The sequence below is a fragment of the Neopelma chrysocephalum genome, unplaced genomic scaffold (genome assembly GCF_003984885.1).
Source record: "Neopelma chrysocephalum unplaced genomic scaffold, ASM398488v2 Primary Assembly neopelma1_96147, whole genome shotgun sequence".
In the NCBI taxonomy this organism is placed as follows: Eukaryota; Metazoa; Chordata; class Aves; order Passeriformes; family Pipridae; genus Neopelma; species Neopelma chrysocephalum.
The window spans coordinates 26,692-52,248 of record NW_020924796.1 but is presented as its reverse complement, the minus strand read 5'-3'; the positions used below and the strand labels follow the sequence as shown (position 1 = coordinate 52,248).

The 25,557-nt window shown below is 35.0% G+C and overlaps 1 protein-coding gene across 6 annotated transcripts in view; it reads right to left on the bottom strand.

Annotated features, from left to right (window-relative positions):
• The window catches only part of LOC113981128 (multidrug resistance protein 1-like), a 42,215-nt gene that overhangs the window by 4,206 nt on the left and 12,452 nt on the right, over nt 1-25,557 (bottom strand). Inside the window, exons 7-27 of one of the 6 annotated variants that reach the window (XM_027708361.1) lie at nt 24,404-24,595; nt 23,563-23,734; nt 22,315-22,439; nt 21,438-21,609; nt 19,747-19,860; nt 18,655-18,765; nt 17,460-17,585; nt 17,069-17,272; nt 16,515-16,685; nt 15,191-15,352; nt 13,469-13,651; nt 12,498-12,644; nt 12,068-12,172; nt 10,831-10,908; nt 9,488-9,571; nt 8,266-8,469; nt 4,770-4,870; nt 3,633-3,773; nt 2,324-2,480; nt 1,817-2,014; nt 16-222 (exon numbers count right to left, since the gene is read on the bottom strand). In XM_027708361.1, the coding sequence (XP_027564162.1) occupies nt 16-222; nt 1,817-2,014; nt 2,324-2,480; nt 3,633-3,773; nt 4,770-4,870; nt 8,266-8,469; nt 9,488-9,571; nt 10,831-10,908; nt 12,068-12,172; nt 12,498-12,644; nt 13,469-13,651; nt 15,191-15,352; nt 16,515-16,685; nt 17,069-17,272; nt 17,460-17,585; nt 18,655-18,765; nt 19,747-19,860; nt 21,438-21,609; nt 22,315-22,439; nt 23,563-23,734; nt 24,404-24,595 (3,154 nt within the window). Of the gene's footprint in view, nt 1-15; nt 223-1,816; nt 2,015-2,323; nt 2,481-3,632; nt 3,774-4,769; nt 4,871-7,614; nt 7,823-8,265; nt 8,470-9,487; nt 9,572-10,830; nt 10,909-12,067; nt 12,173-12,495; nt 12,645-13,468; nt 13,652-15,190; nt 15,353-16,514; nt 16,686-17,068; nt 17,273-17,459; nt 17,586-18,654; nt 18,766-19,746; nt 19,861-21,437; nt 21,610-22,314; nt 22,440-23,562; nt 23,735-24,403; nt 24,596-25,557 lie in introns of those variants that run through there. The other 5 variants (XM_027708362.1, XM_027708363.1, XR_003538325.1 and 2 more) reach the window with 5 other exon arrangements.

Genomic DNA, 25,557 nt, shown 5'->3' with positions numbered 1-25,557 from the left:
AAAGGAATAACTTACATTTGGCAGAGAGTCAATGAAGGTATGAATATTGGCTTTTTTTGCTACATTAACAATTTCCTCAAATGGCACCTGACGACTGTTATCTCCATATGCGATGTTTTCAGCAATAGTGCAGTCAAACAGGATTGGCTCTTGTGAGACGATACCAATCTGAGCTCTCAGCCACTTGATATTCAGTGCCTTTGCACCTTTGCCATCAAAAAGCTGAGAAGGCAAACATTTTAAATTTTAGTCACATGGCTATATATGTATTTGAGACTTACTGTAAATTCATACACAGAAGTTGTGCAATTGCAGCTCTTTCCTTAGAGAGATCAACTGAAAGCTCACACAATCCCTTGCCCTCCTTCTGCCTTATACCCCCAGATTTTTTGAGAGCTATTTTACAAAAGTGTTGCCTCAGTCCCTATCTTTGTTTCAAGGTTTAATTAGGATTTTGAAGACAGTGGAAGATAGGGTATGCCAAGGCAATTTCAAAGAACCTCGGGTAACGTTCTTTCATTTCTTTCTTCAGCAGGAAAAATAAGCTTGAAAGGAGAAATGGCTTTGGACTATATAGGTATTTACCATCTTTTTTCCTTAGAATTCCAGTGGATTTGTGGGCTGCTAAGATCTGCTTCCTGTCCCTTATCTGATGTGAAAAATCACTGAAGAAACTAGAGAATACAGTTATTATGCATTTTGGATCTACCATACCAAACATCATGACTTTTAGGCATAGTTACTTTCCTTATTAGACCAGCACGATTGCTCACTTTTGTATACAGCTGCTCGGACAGTTACTGCTTTTAAAAATACACCCCTTTCACCTGAATTCACAGGGCAACTCAGCTTTTGAATTAGCCCACCACTTTTGTGGTTTCTATGCCAGAGGTCTGTGCTTTTCCTTTCATGAAACTGTGGTTGGTTATTCATGGATACAAAGTCAAAAAAACTGCTAAGGAAGACAGATTTGGTTAAACATACTTTTGGGGTACTTGTGCTGCTACTTTCTACAAATCATTTTGCTGCACTGGACATGTTTGGGCATTTCGACTCTCAAAAAAATCTTGTCCATCGCATCTAGGCCTTATTTAAGTATTGCTTCCCTTTTTGTGAGTATCTCTGCAGAGACAAGTTCTGAAATCCTTCTTATTCTCATCTCATCCAGCCCAAAATGTGTGCCTTGTTTTTCAAACACAATCTCTGAATACATTTACATCAAAGAGCAATGGCAATAAACAATACTGTTATGGGAAAAAAAATATGCAGAGTTGTTGAATAAGTAATGTAGGAAACTTTACATGTATTTTAAACCAAAATTACTGAAAGTATTTACAGTCTATCACTTGGTATGGGGACATACTCTGAAAGATGTTTCTGACACGTAAAAATTATGATAAAAATTATTTTGGGCAATGTTCTCTGGTTTTGGTTTTTCTGAAAGAACATAGACGGCAAATTCTATTACTACACTATACAGAAGTAGATGTGTATACATATGTTTCACAAATTTTAAAGTGTTCATAATATAAAAAACTCAGGAAATTTGCTCTGAATTCAAACCCATCATTAGGCCATGGGTCAGGCAAAACTTTACCACACAGATCTTGTTTCATTAATTCCTTATAATGTGGGAAACTGGGACTTAGGTACATCTCATTCAGTTAAGGAGCCCTGATGAGCCAGTGCTGATTTTTAACATTAAAAATACTTGAAAAAGAAAACTAGAAATATCTATTATACTTTATCGCATCACATAAAACCAGTAAGCACACCCTCACTTAATCTATTGACATGTTCTTGAAAAAATACTTACCATTTCTCCATCAAGTGGGTCATAAAATCTCTCAAGCAGCTGAACAACAGTACTCTTTCCACAGCCACTGCTACCAACAAGAGCCAGAGTTTGTCCCTTTTCTGCTTTTAGATTCAAACCCTGGAGGATTTTGACCTCTGGTCGGTTTGGATAGTTAAATGCCACATCTTTGATGGTTATGTTTCCCTCAAATGTTTCCTGGAATTAAAAGATCATCACTGTTACATCATTAAGACAATTTCACAGATGATTCTAATAGAATTGCAGAAGTATTTACTGCCCTCCCCAAAATCAATAGGGGTTTTCAAAACAAATAATCCTTTGCCATTATGAGCAAAAGCTGGACTCACGATAGAGAACTTGGTCCATGTTGTGTTCAGATAAAGTGTCAAGAATGCATTGGGAAAAGATGTAATCAGGAGAGGAAAAATCAGTTTGAAGGAAGTGAGAAGAGTGCAGTTCATATTATCGACAGAAAATATCACCCATTACACATGGCTGACTTACGGGCTTCTCTCCTTCCTCGCTGTAACTATCTATCGAGGGCACTCTTTCAAACAGCTGAAACAGGTGGGCTGCTGATATCTTGGCTTTAGCATAGTCTGGAGCAAAAGAGCTGGTTTGTCCTAAGGCCATGGCACCAAACACAACAGCTGAAAACACTCTACAAAAGAAATCAGGAAAAAGAAAAATCAATAGACAATGGAGAAAAGGACAATGGAAATGGGGCTGCAGTCAACTTTTTATTTCACTCAGAGAAAAAAGAGGGCTAAATTTAGAAAGAGTAAAGTAGTAACCAGCTATTATTGCTTCAATTACTCATTTAGCTCCAGAAATTCCTTTTTCACCCTCTTTCAGTGATGTGAAATAAACAAGTCTGCATTCCACATTCAGTGTTTGCATTACTTGTTAGCACTAATTTCTTTAGTTATTAATACTGATTAAGTATATTAAATCTCAGCTGGGGCTATAAGGAAAGGGGTCAATGGATGGCAAAACTGTTACTCTAATCCTACTATCACTATGGTTTCCTCTCTATGGTTCCATGATTTTTGGGAGTTAGTGATCAATTTTAAAGGCATCAACAAAAATAAGAAATCAAGCCTGTAACAAGGTGACAATAAAGATTTAATTTTCTATCACAGGTCTGATGGAAAAAATAGCATGGTTTACAATACTGAAAAGGGTTGAAAACTATGCTATTATTGTTTTGTGGTGATTTTTATGTAGATTTATGAAATTTTATGTAATTTTACAGGCTACATTAGAATATTAGAATAGTTTAAGAACCTGCTGTCTTCAGCTATTAATTACTGCCACAAAACACTTCTCATCACTGAGAAGTGGTATTTGACGTATGACACATATGAGACCTCTTTCAAAGCGAAGTAAAATAGATTCATTTATTTTAAATTTTGTCTTTTCTCTTCAGAGCTACATAAAGTAATCTGTTTTATTCTGCATTTAAACAGCCTAGGAGGGCTCACACAATTTTAGGTCAAACCATCCCTTCCAAGTCTGACTGAGCCACTGGAAGTTCACTCACTCAGCTGACTAGAGATGTTCAGCTAGCAGATGGGATGCAGGCACTTGCCAACATCTTCCAGTCAAAATGAGCTGTGTTAACCACAATTAGGTTGCCAACAAAAAATTGGTATGATTGACCTCCTTGGGTATTGAGGTCACCGGTATCTATACTGGTAGAATCTCAATCTTTTCAACCTTGTTTACACAGCCCTGTATTGAGCTATTGTCTCTTAAATAATAAATTATTTTCCTGGATAGACAGAAAAAATATTGCCAATGTGATACTTACAAAAACACACTTTTATACTCCATGTGTCCATTTGCCACTAGATAGGCACCAAACCGGAAACAGCCAGCATAGGTAAAGAACATCATTGCTTGTGAAAGGGCAAAACAAAAGCCAAATATATGTGCCTTCTTCACAGAATTTCTGTAAGAAAGAATGCACATTTTCATCAAAGTGTGCAATCATACTTAAGTTCTAATATGCAAATACCAACTGACTTCAGCTGATACTGTTACGAATGGAAAGTGTACGTACACTGAAACATTAACTAAAAAACATATCTCTGTCTCTTCCAGACAAACTGACCCACAGGGCAATAACTTCTTATTTATACTAGAACAACAGTAAGATGGAAGTCTTGGAGCAATCCCATCAACGTCAACCCTGAGAATGGTTAGACACTGTTCTGAAAGTTGTGAGATGTGAACTCAAAACCCAGCAGCCTGAGAAAAAAGCTAAGCAATATGTTTTATGTCCTGTACTGTGCTCTAATCACTCAATTATTATGGTTGATGTGTCAGTGGCATCCCCACTAGTCTCCTGTTGTATCTGTGTACGGATGCTGTCATTTCCTTTACTTTTCTCATGAATATCTGAAAATGAACCATTCCCATCTAGAACAAATAAAACTTCCTTTGACAGAATCTTTTTAGTTTTTCACTGTAAGACTTTTAAATTTTTATTTAGTCCAGGAAGATTTATATTACTTTTTTTTCAGCTACAAACCAATAAGCAATTACTCAAATATTTTCAATCCCACAAATACTTTAAAAAATGGCAGAATGTAATATTCAATTTACATTAAAAAGCTTTTAATTAAATATCAGAAACACTTCAGGTGAAATTTCAGATTAGATCACTTCCAAAGCTCACTTAAAACTGACATTTTTCCAAACCAAGTGACATGGTTTAAGAAAATACCGATATTATAAAGTAAATTAATTAAATCAAGTTTAAAAAGAAGTCAGCTGGTGGTTGTGTTTGTTAATAAAAAAATATGCAAAATATTTACATTAATTCTGAGGTAATTAAATTATACATTAAATCATACACACTACCAAAAAAAAAATCTATTTTTGTTGAAGTAAATGTGTGCAGTTTATTACAGATATTTTTTTAGCTTAGTTATTTTTATTATACCTGTATGGTACAATCAAATATTCTCCATACATCAACTCAAATTTTCTTTCTCGGGTCAAGCTAACAACAGTTCTAATATTTTCTATTGCTTCTGTGGCAATCTGCAATAGAAACAAAGATGTTTTAATCAAAAGTTCAGATTGTGTTGCAATTTCTTATCCTAAACTAATAAAACAATTCTGTTGGAATGTAATTTTATATTTTTTATACTTGTTATTAAAATCATGGACCTTTTATATCAAAAATAAGCATTTTACATTTTTCTTTTTATGACAAAGAGATTTTCTTACAATGCTCAGAATTTTCTGATAAGACCTCTTTAATGTCCTACAAATAAATGTTGAAAAACCATTAGACAGCAATGACAATTATGGAGAAGCTATTCAACAAGACAAATGGGGTACGAGAATTCAACTTCCAGTCCATTGAGTTTGGGCTACAATCAAAATGTCCAGGTTGCTTACGTGCCTTAGAGTCTAACTTAGATCTCAGCAGTAAATATTTGATCTGAACAATAATACATTCTTTAATCCTGCAGATTATATAGACTTGAGTCATTTGTATGCACAAAGGTACCTAGCAACATTTGAAGCCAATAAATGGGTGTCTATCTGGGAGTAACAGATTCAAAGCTTTTCCATAGTCTGTTAAGACTATGGAGGTGCCCACAAAGTCTTCCTCAATGACCACACAGTGAGGCTAAGAATCTGTATGGTCTATTTAGTCCATATTAATGTAGAATGGATGATGCTTAGACGTGGCCAACAGATGACACCTGGAATAACCACATCTCTTCAGGCACTGGAACAATGCTGCATCCCTCTATTCACCTCTGGATGAAACACCAGGCTTGAGTGCACAACTTACATAGCCTCCCATGAAATATGTGTTATACTGAGTATTCCAGTTGTCCTGAAATCGTGTTGCTCTGGGAGGACAGGGATTTCCACATGTACTATATTATAGTTGACAATCCCACAGAGATGGATATTTTCAATTTCTTAATGCATCTCAAGTGTTATTAAACACCTATATCTAAGCTCTATTCAGCTGCCAATCAGTCTCATTGGCTGTCCTGCTTAATACTCATCAGGATGGGTATTAAGCAGGACAGCTCATTTATGAGCATAGATACAGTACAAATGCAAAGTAATGTGTTTTTTTAACTCAGAACTGTATGTACAGCAGGAAGGGAATATGGGCAATACCAACAACAATTTAGGTAGACTTTTGCAGACACTGTATAAAAAATCATTGTCCTGCTGTACTCAGCACTGGTGAGTCTGATCTTTGGGTACTCAGTTTTGGGCCCCTCACTTCAAGAAGGACAATGAAGTGCTGGACCATGTCCAGAGAAAGGTAACAAAAATGATGAAGGGTCTGGAAAATATTTCCTATGAGGAGTGGCTGAAAGAATTGGGAGTGTTTAGTCTGGAGAAAAGGAGGCTCAGAGGGGATCTCATTGCTTTCTACAACTACCTGAAAGGAGGTTGCAGTGAGGTGGGGGATGGTCTCCCTTACCATGTCTCAGGTGAAAGAACAAGATGAAATGGCCTTAAGTCATGCCAGGGGAGATTGAGATTAGATGTTAGAAAATTTTTTTTCACTTTTAGTGTGGTCAGGCATTGGAATAGGCTGCCCAGGGAGGTGGTGGTGTCACTGTCTCTGGTAGTGTTCACAAGGTGCCTGGATGTGGCACTTGGGGATATGGTTTAGGGGTGATTATGGTGATGATAGGTTGGACTACATGATCTTGAAGGTCTCTGCCAATCTTGATGATTCTGTGATTCTGTGAAAAGACCTTCAAGGCTTTAACATATTTTGCTGAAATAGACATTTAATGCATCATGGTTTGAGTCTAATAAAGACCATAAAGTAAGGTTTTCAGTAACTTAAGTTTGGCAGTCCTTTGCAGAATGCGAATCTTCCAAGTAAAACACCATTTCTTCTCAAAAAGTTGTGTTTTTTTAAAAAAATGAAAATTTAATAACATTCTGGTAGTCCAGTCCTTGCTTAGGTGGCCTTGAGAGAGGAAACTCACAAATTTTTATGAAAAGTAAACACTTTTTAAGTTTTGCAAAAATGTCATAAATATTTGTAACACCTGTGGTAATTCTTTGCAATCTGCAGCATCAAGAAAGTCTTTGGTGCCTATTCCAAGAATTGTCAACTTTTTTTCTGTCATATCTTACAACAAAACAACCGTTAGAGAGAAGAAGCAGAAGAAATGTAGTCAGTTGGAAGGAAAGGAATTGCATTCTTTGGCTTGTATGAAAAAGCCCATGGAAAGATCATTCTGCACAATTTCCTGTGGCCTTGGAGGGACAAAAATGTTTTTCAGCACCTTTATCTACAGACATGATGGAAGGAAGGAAATAAACCTCATTTAGTAAACAGGAGTTACTGGGAGGGTCAATGGATACCTATTCAACATAACCAGAAAGCAATTCATCTGTCTATGCACGGTGTGCCTACTTAGTCTGCTTCTCCAAAATCATTGATTGGAACGGGAAGGACTCTAATCTAGTTGCCTACATGCAGGTGACTTGTGCCCTTGGAGATGGTCTAGGATACTCAAAACATTTGGGTAAGGCATGGCAGATACAACATAGAGCATAGAGTAGACCCAGACCCTTCTGAAAAGGCAACTGGAGGCCACCCAACTCTATGGCACCTCAAGTAACTACAAGACGACATTACACTGCTAGAACACCTGCAGACACATATATTTAAACACCAAATCTGAATATTAATACTATTCCTTATGTGCATGGTCTTAGAGAAATGATTTTCCTCTCAGTTTAAAAACAGTAGGACATAGGAAGAGATTTTAGAAAAGTTTTACCTTGAAGAAAGCAATTATCTGGGAAGTGCTGAAATAGTTGTTCTGTCCCAAAAGAATTTTTGGAATGAAGTGACATTAAATGCCTTCATTTAATTTGTTAAACAAGAGTCTGGCCTTCTTACTTTTCAGTTCTTGTCTTTCTCTTCCACTCAAGAAAGAAAGGAATGGCAAACAGACTCAGAAATCAGTGGGTATACACATATTATCCCTGCAAACAGCGATAAGATGAAGGAGAGGGGAAAAAAAATGAGCAGTATAATAAACTAAGACAGATGACATGCCAAAAAGGGATGACAGGGAAAAAAAAACCAAATAAAAGAGAATGTCAAAATGAAGAGTGTTGCAAAATAAAGAAAACCAAAGATGATCAGAACAGGAATGAGAAAAGGATGCGCCTGAATAGTGTTTAGCACATTCAGGGATTTATTAGCTATAAATATATATATTGGTTAATAACATAATTCTTCAATTATTATTGAAGAGGTGTGATGCTCTGTAGGTCTACTAGTGTACCTACATAGAGATTAGCTGTCTCTGGAAGTTATATATTATGAGTTGTTCTGTATTTGGAAGTAATACATCCAGTAACAATACTTTGGTAAACATGACAGTATATATTATACAGAAATAGATAAATTTCTCTAAACCCACCTTTCCTGCAGCTTCCAGCTCTTTTTTGTCTTTCTTAGCATGCCCAGCCAACATCCTCATTTCAATCATTCCTGCCACTGCAATGATGGGCACAACAGCTAAAAGTAGCAGGGTCAGCTGCCAGCCATATACTAATGATATAATAATTCCAGTCCCCAGGTTGGCTATGTTTTGGGCAATTAATGCTAGTCTGACACCAGTTGCCTGGAAGAAGAAAAAAGGCATTTCTTACTAAAGGAACTGTTATTTAAATAAGAAAAGCATTTTCACCCACAATATTCCCGATTCTCAAAGCACTATTTAAAAAGTCTTAGCTCAGCTTTGCTATTTTTTCAAAATGGGAGTTTCTTAAATGCTTTTGTATAAAAAAAACTAGATCACATTTATTTCTTCTTTTCCCGTATGCTGATTACTTAAATGTACACCACAATTTCTAAATTCTGCTCTTCAAGCTGAACAAACTTTAACCTCAATACATATTCACATGTACATCTTCACATTAAAATCAGTCATATTTTTTAGATCATACACGTAGCTTTATAAGTCATTACACAAAGCCCAATGAAAAAGCAAACTAAATGTTTAACTTCTCCAATGGAAATAAAGCCAAAGATACTTCAGAATTCCTCAGTTCAGAAAAAAACCACCTCATAACTTCTTGGAGAAGTAAAAATTTACTTAAGCATACACAAATAATTACATTCAGTGTACTTTGGCTTGGTATTACAGACCCCTGAAAATCCACAATTTATTTTTAAAGAAACTCCAAAAAGTCACAGAGGAAAGAAAGCCCATTGATTGCAATTTTTTAATTTTTTTTTTTTTTTAATTAAGGAATCTGTGCCATCAGAAAAGTAGCAGGAGGTCCTAAGCAGGACAAATTCAGATGCATGTCTTTAGGTGAATAAGACCTCTTTAAACAGATTTCTTAGATAAGAGATTCCCAATAAATTTGTTTAATAATGAAGATCACAATACAGCACAATAGTAAACTTTAGGAAAGGTTTACTTGGGAATGTCTTTGTAAATATATATTACCATTACTGTCATAAAACACCTCAGTGCATTCTTTACCAATTACTGTTTAATAGTAAATTGTAGTTGTCAAAGTTGAGACTACTATCAACCAGTCACACCCAAGCTGCAACTTTGCTATATGCTAAACCAAACATGAAAAATGCTAAACCAAACATGAAAAATACTAAACCAAAATTTTACTTACTCCTTTCACTTGTGAGGCATCATTAGCAAGTCTTGTAGTTAGTGCCCCAGTGCTATTTTTTGGATCATCAAACCAGCTCATATCCTACAATAAGAAACATTATTTTTAAGAGCAATGTTTGGACATCTCATATAAACTGCAAAGTAAATCTAAGGTCTACCTGATAGAACTGGGTTCAGTGTCAGAAGACTGTGAATGTGGCAGTGCCTCAGCTCTGCATATTTAATTAAGTTTAATTCCTTCATTAATTGTTGGGGTCAGGTACACAGTTTATAATTTATTCCCCATGTGAGCCAGTATCTGATTTAAAATTTCATGTGTAATATGCATTGAATTAAGTCCTGGTAAAGTATTACTGGCATTTCTGACCTCAAGGCTCAATTGAAAGAGTGCTTTTTCATTAGATTTTCAGTATGGCTGATCTATAAGTCATAGTTTTGCAGACTACAAGAGTTCTCTGTCGCATTGCAAATAGTCATATTGACATGAATCAAATTCTATGTCTACATGTAGCTTTATGAGCAAGAATAAAACCCCATAACTATTCTATTGTATATTTCAAAGTCTAAAATACTGATCCTGAAATCATGCAAAATTAAGGCTGTCTTAGATAACTACATGAATTACTTCAAAACATTATGAAATATTTATATTTTAATTCTCTGAAAGTGGCTTTAGATTTCAATATACGATCTTATTTTTCTGTTAACAAACAAAAATTATAGATTTGGGGGCTCCTTGACAGAGACTTCCAATTTATAAACAAAAACTGTCTATACATATCACAGTTTAAATCAGACATTTGAAATAAGAGTTACAATGTGTTGCATTTCTTTACAGGAGAAAGGGCACCAAGAAAACAAAGCAGGTAAACGAACAGGCAATGGGGTGCTGCTGGTGCACATCAACTTGTTGAGCCGTAGTAGCTTGGCTGTAAATCTCAGTCCTTGCAAGGAGTACTTAAAAAGCTCTTGTATTGACTTAAGACCCTCCTTCTAAGGATACTTTGCTTAACCACATGTAACTAACCAAATTGGTTTCAAAACTGATTTAAACAGTTATCTCTGTAGACAAGTCTTAATATGGTAGAGTGATAAGTTATTTTGTACAAATACAATCAACAATTATACCAATTATATAATTTTACCTACTATTACTATTATCATACCAATACAATTAATTATTTAGTTACATTTAATTATTAAATTTTAATTATTAAATTGATGAATTGTAATTTAATTGTTAATTAAATTACCATTATTACAGTATTAGAAAAATAATTGCATTTAATTACAATTAATTGTTTTTAAAACCCTGACGTTCAAAATATTTATTATCTTTACCTGTCTAAGCATTGCTTTAAATGCCATGAATCGAAGCCTCATTGTAAGAATTTCTCCAGATTTGCCAAATGTGAAACCCTATTTGAGAAAAGATACAATGCTTAGCATACTATTACAGTGTTTGTGTTTATTCAATAAATATTTTAGATACATTGTCTCTACAACATCCAAGCACAAAATATTGCAGTCCTGTTTGCACAAAGCAAGTACAAACCCATGTTTAATATGCATAAATTCTAGTAGGCTCACACTACAGACATTCAGATATTGTTTCTGAAAAAATACAGGGAGCATAGCAGTATTTCACCACCATGCTTCAAGGAAAATCAGCTCTTTGACTTCATTTCTATGAGTTGACCTATGTCAGATTTAAAGAAGTAGCATTGAGGCCATTCATTTTAAGTCAACAATAGTAAGGCAATCTGGATTCATTGAAGTCAAATGCATCACTCATATTTAAAACATTGTCTGAACATTTATAAACTGAGCAAACCTATCATAGCCATATACAACTCAGTCTTCTGTACTCAAGGCCTTCTTGCCATAAATAAATCAGAAGGTTTTTGCAAGACTGTTTATACTGCTGTGCCAAGTGCACCTTCTTATTTCACTGTGTAGGTTCATTTAACAGATAAAACTATTCAAACATATTCAGAAATTATAAACCAGACTATACATGAAATTATGATTACTTTTTTTTTTTAATTTTTTTATGTGGCACTGCTGTAGCAGTTAAAACCATTAGTATTTCATCAGGAGGAGCTGAATATCAGCATCATAATTGTTACCTGATGAATTGGGCATGGGAATCTTTTGGAGACTCCCATAAGGTAAGGCTTGAACAGGAAAAGGCTTAGGGAGATAAAAAATTGGAGAATTAAGGCAAGAGATTGGTAGGTTTTCAATCACTAACAGATTCAAACAGGAAGGCTTGAGGGTGAGATGAGAAGGGAGTGGTAATGGCTGGAGGGGTTGGTTCTTAGGTGAGATGTGTTTGACTGGTGATTAAGAGGGCAAGTTCTGAAGTTAAGAGGTCTGAATAGGTTGGAAGGTCTCTAACACATGAGAAGCTCTAGGTCAGAAAGGTTTCAGCACAAGACACATCTAGAACCATAAATACAGGTTCTGGTTTGAGTTGGAGAGGTGTATTATGAAGATGCAAATTTTTAGTATATTTCAGAACTGATTTCTAAAACATGATGAACAATTATAATAAAGTAAAAATAATAAAACATACCTGAAAAAAGAAAGTAAAAAAGGAAATTATCCCAAGTACTAAAAACAGCAGTGAATATAAGTTGCTCTGTTGTCTTAAAACGTCCTTGTCCGTTTCTGAAAAAACCTATAAAAACAATATTTAAAACAACATTTTTTAAAATCAACTAACAATCTAAAATACTCTCATTTTTGCAATAACTAAGTTTGGTAGTCATTTGCATTCCTACAAAATTTGAGCATATGTTACATATGATTACAAGTATAGGAAGCAAAATTCAGGTTATAGCAAGATTTTTAGGATTTTGTAAATTTCATATAATTTTTCAGATATTTGCAATAGTGCTTCATCCAGTCCTCAACTTCATTATGCAGTGATTGCTTTAAACCTAATTTTATTAGAAACAAATTTTGTGTAAATATAGTTTTTTGGATCTTTTACTCCAACTTACCCCTATAATTTCAGAAAATATGATCGCAAATCCAGGTTGTAAAGCTCCATTGATAACCGCACATAAGGTTCCAGCTACAAAGTATGGCCATTCAGTTTTGTTCAACTTCATAATTTTCATAAATGAAGCTGGAGGTAATTCTTCCTCCTAAAAAATGGAAATTCTGTTAGGACAAGCATGAAGGTATTTGGAGAAATAGGGAGAAAAAGAGAGATTAATAGTCAATTTCCTGCTCTCAGAATCTACTCAGAGGAAGTAAAAATGTATACTTTTTAATAACATGAATAAATGTACAAAACTGTAAAAAGCTGATTGTACATTTCTTTTTATTATTCTAATACAAGGAAGAAAGAGCTGTTACGCTGCATCTACAGCTCTTGTCATTGTATATTAGTTTATCTATATAATTTTTGTTGGTGAATACTCTTGGTATTGGTCCATGGTGACTGAACTATTAATTCTGGGCATATTGCTGTGTGTAATCCATGACTAGATTAATTGAAGTAATTGTTTACTAAGCATTTATAACAGCAAAATAATCACTGTAAATATGAATGCAATCATATTTGGGGGGTTTTTTTGCAAGTTTTATTGTAAGAGTTGTATGTTGGGCCAAATGCTCTGTTTCTGACCCAAAAATGAATATTTAACCCGTATAGACTATGTCAGTATGTTATGCAAATATACATAAGTATATTTCTTTTAAACTTAATTGATTTTCAATAATAAACCCATCAACCTTGTTATAGACTTTTAAAGTCCCATTTTATTTGTATTATAATTCATGTTGAGAATAAAAAAACAAGCTATGAATATTAACAGTTGAAGGCTATTTAGAACTTAAAAATTCTCATGGTTTTTTCACCCCTATCAAATGCCTCCTTCTTGTATCTTTCTTGAGCAGGAGAATGAATTTAACATACATTTTTCAAAGGAGTCAAATTCACTAACATCTCTGCAAAGATACTTACAGGTGAACTTTTTTTCTCATCAGGACCATCATCTTGCTCTCCTGGCTTTTTCATGCTTCTCCGAGTTGATCGTCTTCTCAATCCTCTTGTTAGGGATTCTTCAGATTCTGGTTCAGATTCACGGTTTTGGACACTAAGTGCATTCTCATCTTTTTCTGACGAGGGAACTTCACCTTCTATTGCCTAAAAGTGGGAAGAATGTGATGCTAAGATTAATTATGCATATATTACTTTCAAAATTATAAGGTAATCAAAGTAAAAGTGACTTTGTTTCAGTTGAAAGAGATAGGGGGGAAACAACATATAATGCTTTAAAGGAGATATGAAAATCTGTATTATATTTTAGTAGATCTCTGTCTTCAGAGCTTTATTCATATGAATATCGCACCTCTCAAGAAAATACTTAGACTAAGGGGACGGCAGGGGAGTGAAAGTGGCTGCTGGTTTTTTTTATGAATTAACTACAAACGGAATTTTAAATTGAGGGTAAACCATTTGCACTCATCTTGGGTTCCCAGGGTATACACTGTTTAGTCACGAAGAGATAAAAAATTAACCCTCTTTACAACAGAACACTCTTAGCAATTCTTGACTTTAAATGGAATATGGAAGTTCAGGATGAAACAGGTCAAAAAGAGATTTTGACTGAAAAACTTGAGCAATCTGGAGAAGAGCCCTACTTTTGGTGGTAGTTTTGCCAGTCTCTTTAACAGAACAAATAAATCTCTACCCACCCCTAAGGTATTTAATAGTAACTGGAGTCAAAGTTGCCTTCAACTTGTGTTTATTTTTTTCCAGAAAGTTTTTATTTCTTCCTGCTTTTTGCACTACTAATAAAAATAACTTTTTTCTTGCTTTTCATTTTTTGTTTATTTTCTTTTTTTTGGTTTTTAAATTTTCTTTCCATTTTATATTTCCTCATTTTTCCCATAATCACATTTGCTTGGATACAAAGTTGCTTTGAATCTAAGGTAACCAAATGCATTCTTATATTTTATGAAGAAATATTTTAATTGGTCTGGTTTACTCTTTTCCATCTGACATATTGAGGAGGCAAGTTCAGTTTCCTTATTGGACATGGTGGTTATGCAGTAAAACAAAGTGAAGCTCTGCTATAACCTAATGGTCACATGGGACATTGGGATGTAAATATCAAAGTAGTTTGGTCTTCACTTAATAATTAATACATTTCTGATATTTATTAGAATTTCTAATCTCTTTTTTCTGTCTACATAACTTCAAAACATATTTGCACACTTGGCATAGCTGGATTATTTTTCTTTTTCCTCTATTCCTCCACATTTTTTTTCTTTAGAAAGAAATTCAATATGAAGGAATATAAACAAACAGCTTAAAATATGCCTGCTCTATTCCTTGAGTATCAGCTACTGTATTTTACCTTCTATCATAGGCTAAGAACAAGAAATGGAATAGCAACCTCCTGTAGTCATCTGCTCTACATTATCTGCATAAAAGGAAAACGTAAAATAATCTTTCAGGTTTAAATACCTAGAGGATTAAAAATGTACTATCCTGGGTTTAAATAGGTATTGTATCAAGACTAGTGGTCTCCTCTCTCAAATTACTGTTCTCCTGTCAAAGCACTTTTTTTTTTTGCTGCTAACAAATTCTGCAGAATTCCTCATACTTCTGATAGCATACAATGACTGCGGGTGAGGAAAACAAAAACCAAAATGAGGCAACAGCTAGCGAGAAAAGTACCTGCATGTTAACAAGTTTGTAGTAGATTCCCTTCCTCTCAAGCAGTTTAACATGATTTCCTTGCTCTGCGACAACTCCACCTTCAAACACAGCTATATGATCTGCATTTCGGACTGTTGACAGCCGATGAGCCACTACAACCGTGGTGCGTCCTTCCCTTGCCTAGAAACAGCAAAGTTTAATATGAGTGTTTCTAAGTAAATTCAAAAAGTGTTCCTCTGCATACTAGAGTTGAATAAGACCTAAAGGAAACACTAAAAGGGTTCACAGAAAAATATAACTTGTCAAAAAGATTTCAAAGCATATTTCAATGAGTACCTTAAAACAGAAATATAATCTCTACCCTGAAAATGAAGAAGAGACAATCTTTCACCGTGGCACACGTACATCCTACAATTTTGATCACAAATATCTAAACAAAATTCTCAAGATTTAAAATTTTAGAATGTTACAAACCTTAAAATTTTAAAATTGCTAGAAGTTTTTATATTTAAGCCCATAGTTCTCAATTTAAACCTTAAAATTCATGGAAAATAGTTTATACGCAGAAGCATTAGAGAATACTTCACACTCATATTTTAAAAAATGCAGTGTTTTAAGCTCTAAGCCATTGTTAACTCAAGTAGTTACAGTGAAAATAAAACCTCTTACTATTTCATGTAAAATTAGTTCAACTATCTACCTATCTTTGGATATTTATAAACGTATTACACCTAATGTTTCAAATGTCAGAGCTTGCCATTTTAATTATGAGGTTGTATGAAAGTGATCAAGTAAATTTTAGCTTAACTAATCAAAGTAATGATCCCAAGCAGTGGAATTTTGTTGGAAAACAGATGGAGTTCATCCTCAGTTACGTCTCTCAAGAGTCCGTACTGGGACCAATACTATTAAATATCTTCCTCATTGGCATAGATAAATGGGATTGAGTGCACACTCAGTAAATTTACAAATGATATCAAGCTGAAAGGTGCACCTTATTCATGTGAGGGAGGGGATAGAATTCAGGTCTCCAGCAGGCTTGAGGAGTGAAGCCACGTGAACCCCATGAAGTTCAACAAGGCCAGGTGAAAGGCCCTGCACCTGGGTCAAGGCAGTCCTTAACATCAATACAGATGGATTGAGAGCAGTTCTGCAGAGAAAGGCTTTGGAATAGTGGTGGATGAAAAACTGGACAGGATCTCAAAAATTCTCCTTACAAAGAATATTTGCCAAATCAAAGTTTACCTTTTTTGTTTTATGCGTCTCTATTTTCAACAAAAGTCAGGGAAAAAAGTAAATATTAGGCTCCTGCTTACCTGCTTCATTTTAAAACACTACTGACCTTGTCCAGTGCTGCCTGCACAACTGATTCACTCTCAGTATCCAAAGCCGATGTTGCCTCATCAAGCAGAAGAATTTTAGGATTGCGAACCAGAGCTCGGGCAATTGCTATTCTTTGTTTCTGGCCTCCACTCAGCTGTGCCCCTCTTTCTCCAACCACGGTTTCAAACTTCTACAAGACAACCACACGCATTCAAAACACTCAGTGGCACAGTACTCCCAGCAAAGACAGGCAGTGTGAAGAAAAGAATCACCAGTGCCAGTAACCCCAGTGGTGTCTCCTCCTTCCTTTACAGGAATAAACACGTACTTGGATAAACCTGCCTAATCATTTGTGCTCCCGGAATTCTAATAGTTCTTCAAATACCTGCCAAATCACAACCTGAAGATATAAAATTAACATCCTCCTCAAAAGTTACGAGAACCTCTGCATAGCTTTGCATATTCACAGCTCCAAGGATAGCTTCCTCTCTTAACAAGCATTCCTCCTAAGGAACTATTTGGCACAAGAGGGTTTAGAAGAAATTGTTTCAGCAGGAGAATTGATCTGCTTACCTTGGGCAGCTTCATGATGAAGTCATAAGCATTGGCTTCCTTGGTAGCTTTTTCAATCTCTTCCATGGTGACGTCCTCACGGCCATAACGAATATTTTCTGCAATAGTGGTAGCAAAGAGCACGGGCTCCTGATTCACCACACCGATAATCTCCCGCAGATATCTTACATTCAAGGTCTTAATATCCTGCCCATCAATGGTAACCTAATCATAAGGAAGCAGACAAAAACTGTGTACTGAGTGTTTTGAGCAAGGAACCTCTCTTTCCATGCTGGCACATGCCTTTCTAGGCAAGACTTCACCATATCATTGGAACAAGGTGAGTGAGGCCAGAACTAGGCTTTCAGCAAGTGTGACATACAGAGCAGTCATCTCACTTGAGCTATCTTACCGTGCCTTCCTTGGGATCATAAAATCTCTGGATGAGCTGAACAGTTGTACTTTTCCCACAGCCACTGCTGCCAACCAGGGCCACTGTCTGGCCAGAACTAATCTTGAGATTCAAGCCCTTCAGTATCTGTGCATATAGGAAAGGTAATCAAAAACATAATAGTATGTAGAAATATCAGTCTAAATTTGATGAAAGATAAAGACTACAATAAAATACCCTTTGTATTTGTAGCAGAATCTGGTACAAAATAAAATTTATAAACATGTGGGTTTAAATTTTGGGTAACATGATTTCAGCTTAATTTTCTTACATTTACATCACAATTGGTCCAACATCAAGGTGTTATACAACACACAATTACCTCTCTCATGAACCAGTTCATATGACAAAATAATAATAATATTACTACCAAAACTAACATATAGTACAGAAACAATATGATGCAATATTCCTGTATTATGTTGCCTCTAATTTTTTTAATGCACCACGCAAACTACAGGGAAGCTATGTAAGTCATGGTTAAAAGCTCTGTGTCTTTTCTTCCTGCCTATCAAAAGTAAGAAAGATCGTTTTATCATGGCCAGTGATTTTCCTTCGAGGTAAGGAAGGAAATAATTACATAGTGCAAAGACACTGTCCATGAAAATATTTTCAGAAATTATTCAAATGTCTTCCATCTCCACTGAATCGAGACTATGGATTTATGACAGTGCTTCAAAAAGCAAACTTATTCTCTGTCTAGACAGACAAATACAGATTCTGATCTCTATTCCATGTATAGCAAGTCTTTGCTGGATCTGCTTTCTTTAACTGTTTCACATACAGTCATCAGAGAGCTGCATTGCAAGTATGCTGAAACCCACGATCTCATTATTATTACAATACACAAACAGTTGGGTTAGGGTGTAAGTTTAGGTTCTGACAGAAATACATATTTATGGTTTTTTGCATAGCCACACTTACTATAACTTTAGACAGAAAGTTACTCAGAAAACTTAACATGTTTGGCTAAGGTGTAAATAGATCTAGCTAAAATCACTGTGATGGCAAGGTAGTTTTATACACATTAGAGAATCAACTTGGAATTGTTATATTTTCAACAAAATTTAATTTATGTCACTTCTTAATGATTTTTTTACCCAACAAATCATCTATATGTTTAACTCTAACATATATAAAGTTTCATTTACAGTACCTCAACATCTGGTCTGGATGGATAATTGAAGTAAACATTTTTGAATTCCAAGTTTCCTTTAATGTAGTCCGGTTTGTAACCCACCTCTGAGTAGCTGTCAATTTGAGGTTCCTGTGCAAAGTAAAATACAAAACCCCCCCATTTTTTTTCATTAAGAAGTCCTGGAGTGCACCATTATTCTTCAGAGACATTAAATGTGGGCTTTAAGTAATTTTATTGAGATTTCTGAAAGAAAAAAATTGCATGATGTTTTGCTCCCTCGTTGCTGCATCAATGATAGGCTTATGCAAGAATACTTTTATAATTTTTCCATTAAGCTTTTGTGTGAATTTAGCAAATGTCCTTAAGACTGTCCCCATAGCTAGCCATAATCTGAGATTCATTTCACTGCCTGATGATTAACCTGAGTACATCATCTCTAATGAGCTCTTCCTACACTGTTCATTTATAGCTTTGGCCTTTCTGCTGAAACAATTTGTCTGAGAAACAATTGATCTGCTGAGCATTACTCAGAAGCAGATTTCTTAATTATCACTGGGTTTGTTTCCATCCAGAGTGGGTCTAGAACTTGAAGTATACCTTAACAATAATCCAAAACATGCAATTGCATTTCATAGAGCTTGATTAGCTAGCAAAATCACAGCTTCCCTGATTTTAGAATCTCTTGGCAGTTGAGGGACATATCCAGTTTACCAGGTTGTGTTTTATTGATTTGCTGGCACTCACACTACCCTTGGTGTCACTGATACCATGAAACCCATGCTCATATACCTACATTGTCTATAATCATGTGATTACAGCACCACAGACATGTCCTCCATGATAAAAACATTAGAGGATACCCTTTGAAACCAAGTGGTTCAGGAATCCAGTACTTCTACCTTTGAAGCAAGGACTGATAATTCTAAAAGACAAAGAGGAACTGACTAATAATTACACATTCCATCTGTTTTTATCTTTATATTTCTGCTTATTTTACACAGTTATTTAATCTTATTTATTTCATTTCCATAAATAGTGCCTGTCTTTAAAAAGAAGGGTCTCTTCTCTTCAAAAGAAGTTTTGAAAGATAACAAGGGCAAGGATACTCACATTGTCTATTATATTAAAGATCACATAGGCAGCTCCTCTTGCACTAGCAAATGCCTCTATGCTTGGAGCAGTCTGTCCAATACTGAAAGCTCCAATCAATACAGAGAAAAAGACCTGGAAGAAATATTTACAGTGACATATATTCATTCTTATTAACCAGAGAATTACAGTTATTTATTTACTTTAAATATCTTTGCGTCAGGAGGCTCCATGCCTGTTAACAGAAGTTTAAGGAATCTAGAATTACAGAAAAACTGAAAACAGAGAATAACATTAAGAAAAGGGCTTTTTAAGAGTCGGCTGAGAACTGAGCTCATGCACAATGTTAATGCTGCAAACATATTAAGAAGAAGTGAAAAGGTGATTGAGACTTATAAAATCTCTGCCAAAAAATGTAGACTTTCACTTGATGTCTTGGGATTTTATTGTATTAATTCATTCTTAGGCCAAAGACATTCCAAAGACCGGAAAGTATATTACATATCTTCCAGTGAAACAAAGACAGATATGCAAAGCACTATCACTCTGCTTTCAAAGTTACAGTGACATAGAGGGATACAAATCCAGCTTCTCCATCACAAAGTAAAGGATCCCTCTGTTTCAATGAGAGTGAGTGCAAGCAAACAAGAAAGAGAAAAAGAACAAATAAACTGTTTTCTCAGAGTATCATCGTTTATTGCTTTCAGCTAGTATAAAAAAAAAAAGGCAATTAAATGATGCTCCTCAGAGCTCCTAACAGCCACAGTAAGTCAGAGCAAAGTCCATGACATTCATTGTCTTGAATAGGGGCTATTCACAGATTTGACACGTGATAAGGCCACACTCTCCCATCCCTGTTATAAAACCACCATTCAATCAACTACAACATAGACAACTGAAATTGCAAAGACTTTGAACAGAATAAATTACACACAAGGTCATGAACCTCATTGAGTGTTCTATATGCCAACCTGCATAAAAGGTTCCAAAAAGCCAAAAACACGTATCAGAGACATTTTTCATGAACTTCAGTGATTCATAAAAAAAACAAAACAGATAGTTTAAAAAATAAATATATGCATATGGTCACCTGTCTGGGCTTTTATTATGGTTAACAAAGTTATTCTTCTTACCGTATTTATTTGATATCTCATACAAAATTAGAATGGTTGCCACATCAAGAGAAGAATTTAAGTTATGACTTATGAGTAATGGGTTTTTTACATATTTCCTCGTCACAAGTATATTTTTATCCCCCTCAATTTCTAAAAATACTGAGAAGTGATTCCAAGCTCTCATAGTGCAAAACATAAAAAAAATTTATCTATTTAGACCACACAACAGTTAAAAAAAAGCATTTGTTTCTGCATGCTGAAAATATATTCAGCCCCATAAATCTGAAAGCAAAGAGAGACTAGGAAGGGTATTGTACTTCAGCTTTGGATTGAATTGTTTCTATATCAGTCTGATGTTATGAAAGTCAGAAAATATGTAAGAACAGTTGAAAATAATATATGTTTTATTTTAGGTTCATATAGATTTTGAGATGCTATGGAAACACGGAGACTTCTGTGGTGAGAATCTTTTTGTTCAGAAGAAATTCTACTTTGCCAATTTTGGCCCATAACTCTCATTAAAATCAAATAAGTTCTCATTATATAATTTAACGTGCTCTTCTCACTATTATTGAGAATTTACTCCTTAATACTTACTGTCAGAACTTTGCCAATAGTGTAATCATCAGTTAAGATCAGAGTAGTTCCATACCAAAAGGCCAGAGCATATGATGCATATATCAGTAAGAAAGCAGCACCCATAGAAATATTTGCTGTAATAGCCTTTCTTATTCCAATCCTTTTAGCATCTTCTAAATTTTTATGGTATCTGGAAGAGAGAAAGAAGTTCAAAATACACTTACACTTGTACCACGGCACACGGCACCAAAAACTGTGCGGATGAGTTAGGACAAGAATGCTCACAAAGTACATCAGGATATATAAAATATCTAACCCAAAGACTGTACAAAGGTAATCCTGGAACAGGGTAACCTAAGGTATTTCCTAAAAAGGCCAACATCAGTCAACCTGGTATGTAGAAATAAAAGGGCATTGCAGGTCAGGGATTGGCATTCAAGTTCCTTAAATAAACCAAAGGTCAGTGAATTTTGATAGTGAATCACTTAAGATAAAAGGTTAAAATATATCACAAGAATTATGTTTTACAGTAGCGGAAATAGAGATATTGTTTGTTAGCACCTTCACAGCTACTGAGTAATCAGAGTACCAAGGATATCGTTATCTCTTCTCGTGAGAGGGACTTTTTTTGTCTAAAGCTCTCACTATGTGATGTTTGAAGTAGTTTGTATACCCACTAAAGCAGAGACAACATATCAAGTTATTCTGACTTTTCTAAAAAAAATAACTAATTGTCTTTCAACGTAGTGAACCTTGTAATAGTCTCTAACAGACAATCTTCCATTACCTAAAAATGCAGAAAACAAGACTTTCAACACCAAAGATACTAGAAAACTTCAAACTAACTGAAAGAAGTACTTTAAAATCCACTGATGAAAGCAAATATTGCTCTTACCTTTTAATTTCTTTTTCCTGTCCTCCAAAAGCTATTACAGTACGGATTGCTGCCAGAACTTCCTCTGCAACAGCACCTGCTTTTGCATATGCCGCTTGTTCTTTGTCAGTGAAAGCAGAGAGAACCTAACACAAGATCAAATATTTTGACATAGGAAAAATAGAATGAGCTCGAGCACTTCCTAATGACTTTTATCATAGTTACTTTCTTCCAATAGGAAGCCTTTTGATTATATTATGTAGGAGTGCAGAATGTCCAATATCCAAATCCTTAAGTATATTGTGAACTCAATCAAATAATTAAATGTTACCCTTTGTAAACAGCTAAGAGCTGGATTTTCCACTCTGCTTTCACCCGGTGCAGGAGATTAGATGACTACTCATAGTGAGCTGGTGTGGTTCTCCCCAGGCAGATCTTCTCAGCTCATTCTCATCTCTGGCTATATTAGCCAGAGGGCCTATAACTTACATTAGTTGGCCACAGTCTGTGAAGACTCAGCCAGCAGACATGCATGGCACGTGCTTCTCTAACCTTTTCTGCAATATACTCACTCAAGATAGAGAAAGCTTTCATGACCTTTCAAATGTAGGGAAAATAAAATACTATAAAAATGTGAAGACTTTCAAACTACAAATGTAAGTCATTCTAATCCCATGGTAATTTGGTCCTTCTCTCATCTAAGGCTGGCTAAAATTTCTTGCCAAAGTTGTTAACAACTCTGAAAGAAACTCTTTGTCTGAGACCAAGTTTTTTTCGAATTTATTCCCTTATTTTTCAGGAGGTGCAATTATTCCTTTCAGCAGAAGAAGTACTTATGTGGACGCGGTTAAACAGTTACAAATGCGGATTCTTCTTCTCTGTATGGGCATATGCTATATTGGCAGAAACAGCTTCAAATGAAATAAGGCTGTCCAATCTATAAGAATGATATTATTGAAACTACACAGAATCATCCAATCATAGAATGATTTGGTTTGGAAGGGACCTTAAAGATCATCCAGTTCCAACTGCTCTGCCATGGGCAGGGACACCTTCCACTAGACCAAGTTGCTCAAAGCCCCATCCAACCTGGCCTTGAACATGAGGGTACTGATACACAGTTCATCTAAGAGTTTATGTACTTAAGTGTTATCTAAAGCTATAATTGGACTAAACAACAAGTTCTAACACTAAGAATTTCAGATATGTAGATTTATTTCATTATCTCTCATTAATGTAAAACCTGACACTGAATGTATGTTAACCTACCTTTGCCCAGAGGGCTGCTGAAAGTCCCAGGACAGGACTAACTGCTAGTATTACAAGGGTTAATTTCCATCCTCTTATGAGACCAACAATAAATCCTGCTACAAATGCTGTTAGTTGTTGAATGAGAAGTCCAACCTTGTCGCCTATTCCTTCATTAATCTTGGAGACATCACTGAAAAACAGATTAGATCCAGAAAGGAAGAAAAATGTAGAAAGGAAAACAAACATTTTCGGTTTTGTTACATGATCATCTGTGTGGAGGACAATCTTTACTATTTAATTGTTTCCAAATAACAGTTTTCTTCAAGGTAAAGCACTATATAGTGTGGTCAAGGAAAATTTCCTATTTTTTGTGAAATTGCAATGCTATAAACCTGGTTTTCTCTGAAAAGGTTGAAATTCCCTCTACAGTGTAAAACTACTCTCACTCTCTTAATTCCAGATTTTTGATCAGTTTGGCACTTGTGGTCTATTTGGGAATCAAAGATAGGGAAAGAGAAAGGAAAATCTTGTTATACAGTTAAAGCTCGTCACACTGCTGGGGTCAGCTGGCACCTTATTCAGTCCTCAGTGTGCATGGAAACAAACTATATTTTCTCTCCCAAGGGATAATCGCATAGGCTGGGTCTTAGTCATCCTCAGAGTTCAAGGAAACTTAACAAAAAGCTTTTCTGACATCTTTGTGACAGTCCAGTATCAGAAGTATTAGAAATTCAGTCTCTGAGACTCTCCATGAGAAAACTTGAAAACTTAATTTAACAATGAAAATAAAACCAAAAATTTTTAACTCCTACGTGCTTAATAAGGTAAAATAACATTGGGAAAGGTATAGTGTACTTACTCTAGAAGACGAGTGTTAAGTTCTCCCACATCATTTACATCAAACCATCCAATTTCCTGTCTCATAATTGCATGAAAAAATTTTTCTCTAATTTTTTTTATTTGCCGACCTGCTGTTAGTGTCCAGAATGAAGTTTGTATATAAGCAGCAAGAAGAACACCAGCTGCTATTCCACAATAGTAGTATGCATATCTGAAAGAAAAAAAAAGGCAAAAAAGGCAAGACTCTCTTAAATTGATTTTAATTACCTCACCAGTCTGAATTTGGCAGGATGCTTTCTTCTTCTGCTTCAGACCTCTGTAAAATTTGATAAGTTTTCTATGAATAGTATTTAATGTCAGGGTGTTTTTTTCGCAATAACCAAAACAAAGATATAGTTAGACAGGAATTACCTTTCTTTTTTTTTGGTCAATTTACATGTATTTTCTCATAAGATTATTTTAGAACTGTATTTCAGATACAATACCATTTTCATTTAACATGTGTCTCTTTCAAAAACTCCCTAGCATTTTTAACACACATGGACAGACCTAATCATATATACCTGTATTATATGCACATTTACATCATACAATGTGCCTGTCTATATAAATAAAAATATGCATGGATGCTGAAATGTTTCCTGATTGGAGAATACAGCATTACTATATGTACATCTGTTGCAAGCAAATGCCATTGGATCAAAAATTCTTTTGTTCTCTATTTTGTGCATAGCTCATATTTTAGTTTTAAATTAATTCAGCCCTGTGCAGGGTGTCAAATCCAAACTAGGTATGTGTGAACCACTATATTTCTCAAACTGGAACACAACTTGAGTCACAACTTTAAAACATTCAAAAAGAATTAAATCAATTTTGATTTGATACTCAATTGACATCAGAATTAGTTATAGGTGAACTTAAACCAGAATTAAACCAGAAAAATATATCTGAACTGACTCCATTTGTAAAGCATGACCAAAATCAAGGGTTAAATATTCAGGGTGTATATATCTGTAATTATAAGAATACTGCATCTATATAAAAGTAAATAATGAGCAAAAAGTTTTAGAACTCTTATGACTTTCACTCGTGTACTAAGTTATGCATACTGATTCTGTAACATGCTCCTTGGCAGGAGCAAACGGCAGGAATCTGTGTGCAAATGCTCTGCTC